General features: G+C 34.2%; 2 protein-coding genes across 7 annotated transcripts in view; one reads left to right on the top strand and one right to left on the bottom strand.

Annotated features, from left to right (window-relative positions):
* Positions 1 to 1,011: 1,011 nt before the first annotated feature.
* LOC124953760 (WD repeat-containing protein 26) lies at positions 1,012 to 8,307 on the bottom strand. Of its 4 annotated transcripts, XM_047505620.1 has the most exons (12): positions 8,178 to 8,307; positions 7,768 to 8,092; positions 7,080 to 7,316; positions 6,400 to 6,559; positions 6,143 to 6,313; positions 5,760 to 5,933; positions 5,445 to 5,630; positions 5,097 to 5,363; positions 4,829 to 4,974; positions 4,528 to 4,736; positions 4,148 to 4,342; positions 1,012 to 4,022 (listed from the first exon to the last, which is right to left on the bottom strand). In XM_047505620.1, the coding sequence occupies exons 2-12, from the start codon at positions 7,779 to 7,781 to the stop codon at positions 3,967 to 3,969; spliced, it is 1,815 nt and encodes a 604-aa protein (XP_047361576.1). In that variant the 5' UTR covers positions 7,782 to 8,092; positions 8,178 to 8,307; the 3' UTR covers positions 1,012 to 3,966. The 4 variants fall into 4 exon arrangements, with proteins under 4 accessions (XP_047361576.1, XP_047361577.1, XP_047361578.1 ...); XM_047505621.1 differs by having other exon boundaries at positions 1,012 to 4,069; positions 7,768 to 8,242; XM_047505622.1 differs by having other exon boundaries at positions 7,080 to 7,639; positions 7,768 to 8,241.
* Positions 8,308 to 8,420: 113 nt separating this feature from the next.
* Positions 8,421 to 14,271, top strand: part of LOC124953753 (protein expanded) — a 29,101-nt gene continuing 23,250 nt past the window's right edge. For 2 of the 3 annotated variants that reach the window (XM_047505598.1, XM_047505599.1), the window contains exon 1: positions 8,421 to 9,618. The gene's annotated coding sequence lies outside the window, so the exon portion shown is untranslated. The remainder of the gene's footprint in view (positions 9,619 to 14,271) is intronic. The other variant, XM_047505595.1, reaches the window with a different exon arrangement.

Here is a 14,271-nt window from a genome sequence, read left to right as displayed (position 1 = left end):
TTTTTTTTTTTTTTTTTTTTTTGAATAGCACTCGACGACATTATTATCTATTTATTAATCTTTGTTTATTAATCGAACAAATTAGCAGAAAATAGAATTATTCTTGGCAAAAAAATATTTATTACGATATTAGATGTTATTAGATTATATTTTGACTATGATTTTATATCAAACACAAAATTACAATATGTTAATAATGTTTCCTTTCTTTCATGGTATAATTTGAGTTACAATTTTTAATTAAACTATTGTCTTGAAAATATTTAATTTATGTTCATTTGATTTAACATTTGGGTCGAGTGATATTCAAACGTTACTGACTTATATCTCATATTACGCGAAACTTCCAAAATTTTATAGTTTATTTGTTATAATGTACAGTGCAAATAATGTTGCTCTGGCCCTGTTAGGCCATGTCATTACAGACAGCTGTATTAATCTTTGTATTTACAGGTAAATGTGTACACATACACATACACACATACACACACACGCGCACATACATATATATATATATATATATATATATGTATGTATAATACATTTAAAATTTACCTGCATTTAAAATATAATCTATTTTTATATATATATTTCATATGTTATGGAATATATGAAATAAGTTATGCCTCATAACACATGAAATAAGTTACATTATGAAGGCTAATTATTATTCTAACATAATGTACATTAAAACAGAATAGTTAAATTATTGTTATAAGAAAGCAGGAACGCCCAACAAATTGTGAATTTAGAATTTTATATAATTTATAGTTAGAAAAATAACTTCATACTCTTAAAGCAATTCTATCTTACATTCGTGTAATATAAAACACTCTACAATATGCATCTATTATCTCTAACAAAATTACAAATCAAAAGAAGTACATAGTAACTGTAGAATTTGTTTTGATTAATTCACTACATTTTATTTTTAAAGTAAGAGGCCTTTTCAACATATAAAAATCTCATATATTAGAAGGATTCAAAATCTACAAAAATTATATATGTATCTTTCTTCTTTTTCTTTTCTTTTTCTGTTTTTCTTCTTTTTTTTTTTTTTTTTTTTTTTTTTTTGGATATTCATTAATAAATCATGTAATAGTTTTAGAACAATGCATACATCTTGTATATGGGACATGGTAATAAGAGTACTAACAGCTTTTGATTGGTTCCAATGGATGTGTTTTTCATATACATTATTGTAATAATGCATACATAATAATCTATAATAATGGCTATTAGTACTCTTTTAGAGTTAAGTACACGTGAAATAATTATGATAATGATATTTTTATAAATGAAAACAAAATTTTCTCTCAATAAGAGTCATTGTTGCACATCAATGTTTTGTTTTTTTTTCTTTTTTTTTTTTTTTTTTTTTTCTTTATATAATAAAACAGTATACATTTATTACTTTATTTACATATCAGATAACAAACTAAAATGTAACTCTTGCTTAAAAATTGACAAAAAAGAGAATAACATAATCGAAAAATACTAAATATCATTCGTTTCCTTATCGTTGATTTATTTCATCACATAATAATATTAAACATCATAGTATACTTTTTTTATTTTGTTGTAGAAAAAAAAAACTATATTGAGAAAGTTAAACGATTGACAGTATATTTAAACATTAATAACTATTAATTGCCTTGAAAACATATTGCATTAAATATAGTTATGTATAAAACTTCTTCTGTTACAAAATAAAAAGCTGAAAAATTATAGATAGTAATAGATTAATGATTCGTACTTTGGAAGTATATAACTGAGTGAAATTTATATATTAAACAGAGATGTCTGTAGAGATAATAATATTTTCAATTATCAAATAATAATGGCATTAATTTGTCTCAGTATTTTATCTATTAAGGATATTAAATCGTAAAGCAAACATGTAGTATATCTTCTATATACAAGTTACTTCTCTCTACAATCTTCATTATTGCTTTTTATAATATCGTGAGGAAAAGTACAAAAGACAGACCATGTACAGATGGTTTGCTATTGATATAATAATCTATTTAAAGTTATACATATTAGGCTGCATATGAAGAAGCCATTGTAAAACATCACGTGAATGCTTAAGTTAAATCGAAAGGTTACTTATAAATGAGTGGAACTTTTGTACAATTTTATAGACATTATACTTCATCATAATGTAAACTGTATGAAACGTATTATATATGCTATTATAAATTATGATAAAGTGCTGGAAATATTTAGTTAGTTTATAAAGTGCTAAGGCACCAGAGGTAAATGCAAATGATAATCGTGATTAATATATTTTTCTAATAGTACTATATGGGAGCATCAACTACAGATATTTCTTTTGTTATTATTTTTTTTCTTTCTTTCTTTCTTCTTTTTTTTTTTTTTTTCTTTTTATATTTATATATATAATATTTACTATGAAAGTAAGCACTTTTATACATACACTTCAGGATGATTAGATCTTTTCACTTTCTCTGTGCAAAATTAAATTTCTTTGTCTTTTTTTTCTTGCATTTTGTTTAAGTAGCATGTATATTATAGTAAAGTATGTTAGCAATCTTTTTTTGCATGCAAAGCAAAGTTAACATGCAAAGGGACATTATGAGCAGCATTTACAGATAGATATTTGAAGTTTGGATACTCATTGAAATATCTTCTGCTTTATGCTTATATCACTTTTTAACAGATATCAAATTCATTGATATTAATACCTTATTATAGAAAAATAAAGATTTTAACAATTCGTCCCATAACTGCCATTAAAAATTCTTACTGATTAGATACATTTAATGTGGATTAAAAGTTGGGATTTTTTTTCGCTTTTTTTTTTTTCAATACAGCAATTTTTTTTCTTTTTTTTTTCTTTTTTTTTCTTTTTTTTTTTTTTTTTTTTTTTTAAATATTAAAACCAAATGGTATGTTTATAAAAATGATTTTTATAGGATATGAGGTCATGCATAAAATGTTTATCGTGCCTTGGATATATTTAATGCATTAAATTGAAATTTGAATCGAGTTTTTATTTTGAAAATGTGGCAGTTAAAAGACAAACATACAAACATAATTATACATTGTTTACTTATACACTCGATTTTGTGTATTAAAATTATAGAGATAAACTTGTAAAATTTTTCATCTTTGCACTCCAAGTTCCTTCTATTAAACAAAATTATAATTATAAAACCTGTATTTATTTCTTTTTTTTATTGCATGGCAATATACAAAGTTCGAAATTCTTTTCTCTTATTTTCTGTGTTCACTATATTTAATCATCTAGTAACCTTTCAAGATTAACAGCATATCACATGAAGCATTCTCGTTCGATATAAGACGTCAAGTTCGGTTTGTATGCTAGAAACATAGATCTTGTCTTTTCCACTGATGAAATATAAAACGAGTTAGAGATTCACTACACGTACGACTGTTATTTACAATGTGTTTTATTAGCATGATTAAACAGATTTCACATAATCCTTGTCAAAACAGTGTGACCAAATGGTTGCCCTCTTCTTAATTTCTTTATTCATGCATATAAACCTTCACCCTTACACTAATTCTAAGACGGAATTTCTTTAGTTTCTATACTGCCATAACATATTATATTTATTTTTTATTATGCTCCTCTCTTTTTATTTTCAAGTATTACCTCGTATGAATAAATCACACAGCTCAATGTGAGATATAGTGAGACGGATTATATATTATATAAAATCCGTAAATCAACCAAAAAGAAACGTACACATAAGTTCCCAAATTTTTACATATCTGATTAGCATTTTATTGGTTAGCAGTTTATTGCTAACGTCCATATCCCCCATTTACCTCCACATTTAATTGATGGTCTATAAATTGATGATAGTGAGGCACAGAGGGATAATTGCGATGGGCAGGAAAAAGTCAGCATGACATTCAGTAAAACAGTCTTTTGAACACCATGAAGTCATGGGAATTTTGATGTGCTGTAATTCGCTACGATACCATTTCGTGCCAGCCACTGCTATTTGAGGATGCACTTTCTACCGATGCTACAATATAACGACAATAACTCGTATGTGATGAAATAATGTAAGATCTTAAAGTAAAGGAAAATATCAAGTTGAAGTATATACACATTAATTGTGTCTATAGAATAAATCTGTATAAAGCTTACCAGTCTTATCATTATCAGCTTTTTCGGGAGAGGAAGACCTTGGTCCCCATATCCTAACTGTACAATCATCAGATACAGAAGCCATCATTTGATGATAAACAGGATTCCACGAAACACAATTAACCGTTCGACTGTGCCCTGTTAAAGTCGCTATGGGGAGCTCTCGCTTGATATGCCATACGTACACTTTATTGTCTATAATAATAAAAAAAAATAAAAAAATAAAAAAATAAAAAAAAAAAAAAAAAAAAAAAAAAAATAAAAAAAAAAAATAAAAAAAAATAGAATAATAATAATAATATTGCGAAATGTTTTGTGCAAAGATACATTCATTTGTACATTCAGTTGGAAAAACAATAGGATCAATTTACTCAACATACCTTCACTACCAGACGCGATAAAATCTTGATTGATACCTCCAAAACAGCTATGAATTGTAAAATGTCCTTGGGTAACACCTTGAAAACGCCTTACTAAACAACGATCTTGTAAATCCCATAAATGTACACCCTGATTAGCCACATTAAGTAAAGCAAGTCTATCCGCTTTGTTTACACTAAAGGACATGACAGGATGATCCTCTTGTAATCTATACACAATTAAATAAAAAAAAATATCAATTATATTAAATTGTAAACATAACGAGAAAATTAATGAAAAAAACAGATTCATTCGACGTACATTGTAAAATCACATAATTCGTCAAAATTATATCCTCGAATTCGATGATGAGAATCAGCTGCTAAAACAGTTTTTCCATCGCTTCTACACCATAAGCACTTAACTCTAACGCCTTCCCATGAATCTGAGATATTACCATCCGTATCCTGTATTGATATAATAAAGATCTTATAGAAACAGTGTAATGACAAAAGACAATAGTAAACAACTAAATTCAGTGGTTTACATTATTTTTCTTTTTGTATATCTTTATTAAATTGTAACTTACACATTGATAGAACTGACCACGAAGTCCTCCAGTAACAAATTTATTTGAATCTCGATGCCAGGCACAGGCTGTCAGAGAATCATCGGTACTTTGCGTTAATTTAACACGTAATTCACAGTCAGGCGTATCCACGCACCAAAGCCATAATTCAGGACAATCTTCAGGACCACAAGCAATAAGATGGCTACTGTCTGGACTCCAAGCTATAAGCGCAACGCCATATGTATGTCCTTCCAATGTTTTTCTGTGCGTTACTCTTAAGGTTTCCTATAGATGGATCACGAAGTATAACATTATAATAAGCTTTTTCAAGTATTAGAACTTATTTATTAATTGTATTACTCTTACCGGATCGACATCCCAAATAATCACAGTCATATCTTTAGAACCTGTGGCTAATTTAAGACCATCAGGAGAGAATTTGCAATACCAAACTTCGTCGCAATGATCATTCAGCAATTGTACAGTATGGCACGGAAATTGTTCTTTGCTACAACTGTGGTCCACAAGCAGCGACACATTTTCCAAACTTGTCTAATTAATGGCGATAATAAACATAAAACAGAAAATGAGTATATATAAGTATACATAAGAAAGAAAATGCAAAGTAAGAAGTTATAACGAAATAAATACATTCCAGTAAATTTTATTATTTTAAAATACCTGCATATGCGTTACATGGTATGTGCACTGCTGATTTTGCATTTCCACTGCTTGACAAAGCAATGAATGAAGCCGACGTGGTGGCAGCATAATGGAAGGTGGAAGATACCTTTGCAATCTATCCATAAGTGCTGCTCTGGAAGCTGAACCTTTACCATCCCAGCCTGCACGTGTCTGTCAACAAGTGTCTATTTGCTAATGATCAAATTTTCAGTTGCATGTTAGTTTTGTGAATTTTCTACATATGTATTCAAACTCGAATTCTCAAAGAATTTGCTATTTAGATTATGCTCACTATTATGGAGAATGTAAAAACAACAATGTGTTAAAATAACAATTTTAATTCGTATAATGGACATGATTTAATGATTTAAGTGGAGTACCTGTAATTCATCACGCCCGCTACACATCATAAATGCTGACAATTGATGAACACGGCCCGTATTGTGGCCCAGGGGTGTCAATTCATTGCGTAAAACCTGTAAAGCTTCTAGTACTAAGCCTTCCTCCAAATATTCCAGATACTTTTGCTCTAAGAGTAGGAATTTCATTTCCTATAAACATGAATCAAGATGTAATATAATATTGAATAAGAAATTAGATGATTATACAAAAAAAATTTTAATAATAAGATCTTTACCACCAAGCTCTGACTTGCACCATTTAAAAAGGACTTTAATTCATTAAGGTCATGGTCTGCTTTGTTCCAATCTCCATCCATAACATGCTGTCTGAACTTTGCAGCTGCTGGATGGTCCAACCGACAGCCTGATTCTTGCATAAGTAGATCTGCTGTGCGGCTGAAGAAAACAAAACAAAAAATTTTTGTATGTTTGTTTATTATTACTAACAAATTGTAAGTTATATTAGAAATAAAATTATAAAGAATTCACGGAAATGTATTAACATGAAAGATATATTACAGTTAAAAGTTCAAACAAAGGACAAGAAATTTGAACAGGAATTTTAAAGAAAAACTTATATTTTGCTAGAAATTTATTTTATATAGATAGTACCAACAGATTCATTCGGAGCAACATCATTACGAAGTAAATATAACTAGCAGATACTAGTGACTATATTTCATGATTCTAAAAATAACTTTCTCTTGCCAAGTAGCATGTATGGTAGAATAGTTCTCTTGATAAATGCTCACAAAGGAAACAAAAGAAACGTCAAAATAAATTCAAATCTATGCAATAATATTGAAAATAATAAATTATTTCTTAGAGGATTGAACAATCAAGATTGAAGTGAATGTTCAGAGAATGTTTTTCCATATGAAAATACAATGAATTATTAGAAAGAAACAATACGTACTCTAGCCCAACAGTTTTCAAATGTTGCCCGATGAGTCTCACAATGTCCTGATTAGTTTTGTCCATTATTTTTGGAGGTCCTAAACTTGGATTAGTTTCCCCATTCACACCATTGATGTCATTATCGGATTCCGGTATCACATTGCCATTAGCGTGTGGTCCCCCAGTGTCAGCCGTAGCTCCGTTCTGTTGCAGCCCAGAAGAAACTCCACCGTTTGAGGCCTGCTGCTGCATTACGCTGTTATGCACACGGAAATGTTACCGTGGTTGCAATACTTGTCCGGAATACTAACGCATATGCGTACTAAGCGTAACATTTTTATCTTGACATGTAATATCTTCTCTCTCTATCTTTTTGTTTTCTATTTTTGATATATTTATTTACTTTTTTTTTTTTTTTTTTTTTTGTTTTTTGTGCGATTAAATTTGAAAACCGTATAAGTTTGCATTAAAGAGAGAGAGAATCAATAAGAATTCGACGGAAGAATTTGGATAAATAAGAAAACCGCTCGGGGATACAGCGCATACGAAAGGAATCCGACGTCGATACGTCTTGAGATTCTGGAAGGAAGAAGATACACGTGAGAGGGTCGTTGAGTGAACGTACGAAGAGGGGTATGTCCTCTCCGTGTTTCCGACTACGCGTCCGCGAACTGTGTCTGGCAAATAAAGAACCTGCGTTGCGTTACCGATAGTTCTCCATCTCTGGATTGGAGTGGTGCTCGTCCGCTGGTCTTAGAGTAGCCGGGAGAGAACTACGGGACCTTTTGCGCGGTGGCGGAGCGAGTCCACCGTCGTCCGACTCGCCGCTCGAGGCCAGGCTTATGCGCGTACCGCCCCGTTTTTCACACGATTATTGTCCCTCTCGAGTTCGTTGGTGGGGCTGTGGCTGGGGCTGAAGCACGCACGCAGCCACGATTACGTTGCACGGGAAAGTTCTTCTCGCCTCTCTCCTTTTTTTTATTTCCTCCTTACGTTTAGAAAATCCACACGCGCGCTTACTTCTTTCTTTACCTACGAACAACGTTCCCCGTACAAAGCAAATAAATCCACGAAAAAACAGGATTCTTGTATGCCTGCCAATACGGATGATACGAACAATGACTGCTACACAGCTGATACTTGTTTAGATCGTCGTTTACGTCACACTATGGCCTTCTTCGCAGATAGCCTAACGTACTCTCCTGCCCCCTATCGTTCGTTCATATAAATTCTTCTTCTCTGAAATTGATGCTGAATTTGGCCGTATCTCTCATAGGATGTCGCCACTGATCTCGCATCTTGGCTAAAGTTAAAAAACCGATCTAAGGGAGGTTAGTTCTCTGTGACGAGTAAAGCGCGCAATTCATTTCATATCCGTCGAACGATAACGAATTATAACGAATTATAATACCAGAATATAAAACCGGAGACGCGTTTTTGGTATTACGTTATGCGTTTCTTATTATATTACGTTTTCGCATTCTTTAGTTTCGATAAAGAACAAATCTTATTTAGCTACGCTAGAATTTTTCACAAACAGGTTATAAACGTTTGAAATCAATGTTACGTAGAATTTTGAATACACAATGTTCATTACAATTAAGGGACGAAAAAAGACACGTTAGGAGATTCGCGAAAGAAAAATACGCGGTTTGATTCGAAAGATGAATCGGCTGAGATCGGGCAGTCGAGCGGTGCTTGTTCGGTGTTCCTCGGAGAACCGAGTCGAGCAGGACGTACGCCGGCAACCGGCAGTCGTTCGCCGGCCTCCGTGGCGTACACATCATTGTTGTTTATTACTTTTAATTCGCGTATCGTTCTTTTCCTCTCGTTATTACTTTGATTCTCTCACCTATATCTCTCTTCCTCTTTCTCGCGTTAATACGTCTCTTTATCGTCTTGTCCTTTTATTACAATTTATTTTTCTACGTGTATACGCGCATTGCGCCTAATAACCACGCGCAATTTTTTTTTCGCGAAGAAAAAAGGCAAAGGCAGCCGATCCGCCCACGCCGTAGGTATTTCTTTTCACAGACAGAGAGAAAGAAAGAAAGAGAGAGAGAGAGAAAAAGAGAGAGAGACAGAGACAGACAGACAGAGACGCAGATAGACAGAAAGAGAGAAAGAGAGACAGACAGAAAAAAAGGAAAAAAAAAGAACAAGTTTTATTGGATAACATACGTTCCATTAATGCGAACGTCGCCGCGTAGCGCATTTTTCGTTCGCTCGGTACACCACGTACGTGTGAGCGCGCGCGCGCGCGCGCGCCCACGACACTCCAGTGGCATGATCGAAGAAACTTCGATTGTCAACGATTGTTAGTTAAAGTCGTACCTACGGAAGTAAACAGTTTTTGGTGCATTGTGATATGTGTTCGATCTGATAGAATCGAAAGATCCTTCTTTCTTCGCGAGTGTTTATCTACTGACAACGACGACCACCTGTCGCGCGAGCAACGCACGCGCCTCTTAGTGTCACATTTGGATTAATCGGATTACGCGGGAACGTGCAAGGGGACATGTTTTTCTCCACGAGATAGATCTTCGCAATATAACAAGGTACCAAATAGATCAATAAAATTACAACATTATTTATGAATTTATTGAAATGAATGACAGGTTCCCTTTGATTAAATCGAAGATATAAGGATCAAATTTATTTTCATCATTCCTATAAATATTTGGAATATATTCTTACTTGTTGTTTTTCATAATTCTTTTCTCTCTCTCTCTCTCTCTCCTTACGATAATATCGTTAATACTTCCGTATCATTCGTGTCGTATTTTTATTAGTCAACGATGGTCAATGATCCTTATCTTTCAATGAACGAGCGGAGCAAAAATTAAAATTAAGGAATGCTTGGAATTTTAATGAATACGTTAGAGTGAGGTTAGAGGACTACGTGGTATTTTAAAATCAAATATTTCAAATGCATTGATATTTTATAATATTTAATTATAGTTTCGGATAAGCTTTGACAGAACTTTTTAAAGGTATATGCATTAAGGATATAAATAAAACATTAGGATCTCGAATTTTCGATAGGTTATCGATATTTATAATTTCGATAACCTATCTCAAAATAGCTTATAAATCTTGAATAAGGAATGTGAGTTTCTATAGTAGTATACGAGTATAGCGTGGTTTGTAAATAACGAAATAACCGCGTTACCATGAATGGGTCTTTGCCTTTCGAAAGGCGCGCCGAGTATTAAAGAATTTCTTTCTTTCTTTCTTTCTTTCTTTCTTTCTTTCTTTCCTTCCTTCCTTCTTTCGAGTGTACGCACGCGTACGCGTAGGAGCAGACGGAGAGGGTTCTACATCGTGCAGCAGAATCGAATGAGCCGTGTCAGTAGAAAACGGCTAGGAGAGTGGAAAGGAAGGAGGTGGGCGCATACCAGTGCATACCAAAGAGAATGCGCATGCGCAAACCTTTCTCTCCCCCTTGCGATCTCCCGCGCGATTTGCCCGCGTCTTTTCCAGCGCGCATTTGCTCTTCTCTTTGAATCATTGACTCTCTCTACTTACTTTTCATTCTATTCATAAGATCTCATCTTGTTCTTCTTATTTTTTTCTTTTTCTTCTTCTTTTTTTTTTTTTTTTTTCATTTTGTTTCCCTTAAGGCTTGTTACAACATCTAGAAATTTTTTTATTCCAAAAAAGAAATGGCTATTGTGTACGAGATAGATAGATAGATAGGTATATTTAGGAGTTGAAATTACGCGCGTTCTTTTATTCTTTTTTCTTCTTCTTCTTTTACTTCTTTACCTGTCCCCCCCTTCCCCCACGTTCCTCTTATTTCACGCAGTTGCATCCCTCGTGCATGTTCACGCTCGCTTTCTTGTATTTCGCATACTCGCTTCTAAGCTTTCACGAAGGCTCTCGTGTTTGCTCCGTGTAAATATGATCGGTTCTTGTTCAAAATGTTCTTCGTCTTCGGAGACCTTTACGCGTTGTACCGGTACAAATAATCCACTCTTGGAAACACCGTAGAAAAATATCTTGGACGCGTTTAACGTGGAATTTGGCGGCAAATTTTAAATCCAAAATGAAAATATTAAAATCGTTGAGAAGTCTGTCATTTTTTTGAGTTTCTTTTTTTTTTTTTTTTTTTTCTTCTTTTTTTGTAGTTTTCAAGCTGTTGCCTCGGATTGTCTAGTCAGGGAAAAAAAAAACTCGTCGGGAGGGTCGAAATATATTTGGAGAGGATGCGAGAAGATGATTATAATTCTTGGCTCGAAGTTGCCCTGAACGAAAGGAATTTCGAGGGCCGCCTCAAAGAAAAAGAAAAGAAAAAAAAAAAAAAAAGAAGAAGAAAAGAGAAAAGAAAGAAAAAGACAAAAGGATGATCTTCTTCTTCGATTATTGTAACTCATAAGATTTTTATGTATGCATTCATGGCGTATATCCTTGAATGAGTATCACACGTTCGATCTCGTTTCTAAACGTTTTATTAATAAATTTTACGTTACGAGCACGTGCCGCGTAGAAATTTAATGATGAAACTTCAATCGGTTACACATACATATATCATCATTGACATTTTCTCGTACAACGTTGACGTTCTTCTTCACGAACGTAAAGAGTCGACGTAAGATATATACTGTAGAAAGCAATTTATGGAAAAGGGTTTGCGGTCTTCCGACCTTCATATTTACGTTGCAGCGCAGCTGGACTTTAACCGCACGAAAGCGGTTCTTCTCGAGTTAGCCCTGAAATCGCGCTTCCCGATTCGTACGTTGCGCGAATCTATCTATGCGATTTGTATTCTTGGATTTTTTAACATTTTTGATTGATTTTTTTTTTCTTTTTTTTTCTTTCTCCTGTCGAGAGAACTTCAACGTCCATTCGACTCAAGTATAGAAGTCGATTGGAAGTTATTTTAGAGAAATACTCTCGTTGTACGTTTCCTGTTCTAAACAGGAAAAGGTATAGAGAGAGGGAGAGGTAGAGGGAGTCTAAGAGAGAGAGAAAAAAAAGGAAGTAAGAGAAGCTTCGGCACTACAATCGATGGAGAACGGTTGATTCCGTTTTCTTTCGTTTTACCTCTCTCGCGAAGAAGAGAGAAGTAAAGAAACTCGCTGGCAAAGTCCCGAGATCGTGGCCCGTGAACGGGTGTGAACGCTCGTACGTGCCAGAAACGAATAATGAAGCCGTGCTACGATCCACGATAAAACCCGATGCCCGACGTTGGAACGCCACTCACGTATAAATCTTTTACCTTGTACCCGATTTGCGAGCGCCGCACCGCGCCAGTTCAACATCGCCGTCTCTACGAGACAAGTTGCCCCGAGACAACGATCCATTTTACAACCCTTTTCTCTAACCCTCCGGATAACCCATAGAAATAAAGATTCTTCCTTTGTTGTAGTTCCGAAAGAAACAATTCTTTTCTTTTCTTTTCTTTACGAGCCGATCCCTCACTGTCATCCGACGTTTCTCGTCGATTAAACTTCGTCGCTTAATCTTGCATAATTAATTCGCACGCTCGCGTTGCTTCTTGTAAGAGAAAAAAAAATGAAGAAAAAAAAAAAGAAAAGAAAGAAAAGAAAAGAGAGTAAGAGCTTTGGAAGCAATGGAATTAATCGAATTTAAGAGTAACGCTAACGGTTCGTGATCCTCTACGATCACATTGTAACGTATAACTGTACGCGCACGTGACAACCCATTCTCCCCCTTGTCTCTCGTTCCTTCTTCCTTCTTTCTCGTAGTTCTTTATAGTTAAATTCTGTTAAATAGATATTTTTTATTCTTAAAGATGAACAGATATGTCTCAGCGTGAGATCGATTTTCCTTTAATGCGAAACTCATGCGTGACACGCGTATGTACGAGTATATACGATACGATATACATAAATATATCGGGACTATATCGAGTTGTACCAAACGATCAAACTAGTTCTCCAATGTAGTCGCATAGCACTCCTCGTGGTCGGTCTCTCGCTTTCTCGTGGTATGTAACTCGTGCCATGTAACGTTACGTTCTCATACGACATACTCCAGATCCTTGATACTAGTCTTGATACTCCGAATCCTCAAAAAATTCATATCCCATTTCTTTCCACATTCCCATTTCTAGCTTTTATTTCCTTTTCTTCTTTCCTCATAAGATAATGTAAAAGTAAGTAAGTAAGTAAGTAAGTAAGTAAGTAAGTAAATGGCTACTATCCTCTCCGGACAAAGCGAATACCACGAGAAATTCAGTTACACTCGGTGAAAGTACCTGCCTGAGTGAGCCGAGAGTACGACTTCTGCGAGTTCACGCACACGCCTGATAACCGCGATGCTGTACGCGATAATAGTACGTGTTATTACGTAGTACGATCGCAACGCGGAAGCCCGATTTGTCATTTCAAATCTCGAATATCGAAGGAAGAAAGAGAATCGTAACGTATCGTTCGGATATCACCTGTTGATGATTACCTTGTCTCAAAGTTTTCAATTCGTTTCCATTATTTTTATCTTTAAGATTAAGTATACGAAACGTATCAAAATTAAATGAAAATTCTTATGTTGTATTTAAATGGTAGCCATAGATAAATTATAATTCTTTTGCTTTTTGTAAAATATTTCTTTTAATCTTCTTTTAAATTTAGGCTTTTAACGAACTTGAAAGACTTTTCTCCCTCTCTCTCCATCTCTCTCCATCTCTTTCCTCTCAGCCTCACCCCGTCCCTCCCTCCGTCGAGTTTCCACGTTGAACATCGAACGGCTCGAATTCCTCGAACTTAATCCGAGCCTGAGTGCACTCTACCGCGGTATGCACTCGGAATGCAGCTCTCAAAGTGGGCTGCTCTTAGTTATCACCGCGCATCGTGGAACATGGCTACTTGGTGAAAGTAGCTCCACCTTCGCAACGCGAGCGTATGTGGATGCTCGCCAGGATTCCGCGCATACACGAGTTCGTAACGTTCGCTCAAGAGATCACGAGAGTATCGAATGTGAATTTACCAGCATCGTTCCTACTTATCCCACTCGATAGTAGAACGAAAAAATTGCAATTTTCACACGTTGACCTGGTTAACTTATTTATAAGGACAAATAGTAATGCAATGTACACACACACACACACACTCACACATATATATATATATGTACTCGAGTATTTTGCAATGATTAATCTATGGAAAAAAAAATTGAAATTGTTAATATACCTACAATAACCTTGAGATGATTTTAATTCGGTCCAAACATTTTTTTAATACAATTAA

This window comes from Vespa velutina, chromosome 13, assembly GCF_912470025.1.
Source record: "Vespa velutina chromosome 13, iVesVel2.1, whole genome shotgun sequence".
Taxonomy (NCBI): Eukaryota; Metazoa; Arthropoda; class Insecta; order Hymenoptera; family Vespidae; genus Vespa; species Vespa velutina.
This window is presented reverse-complemented; position numbering and strand designations above follow the sequence as displayed.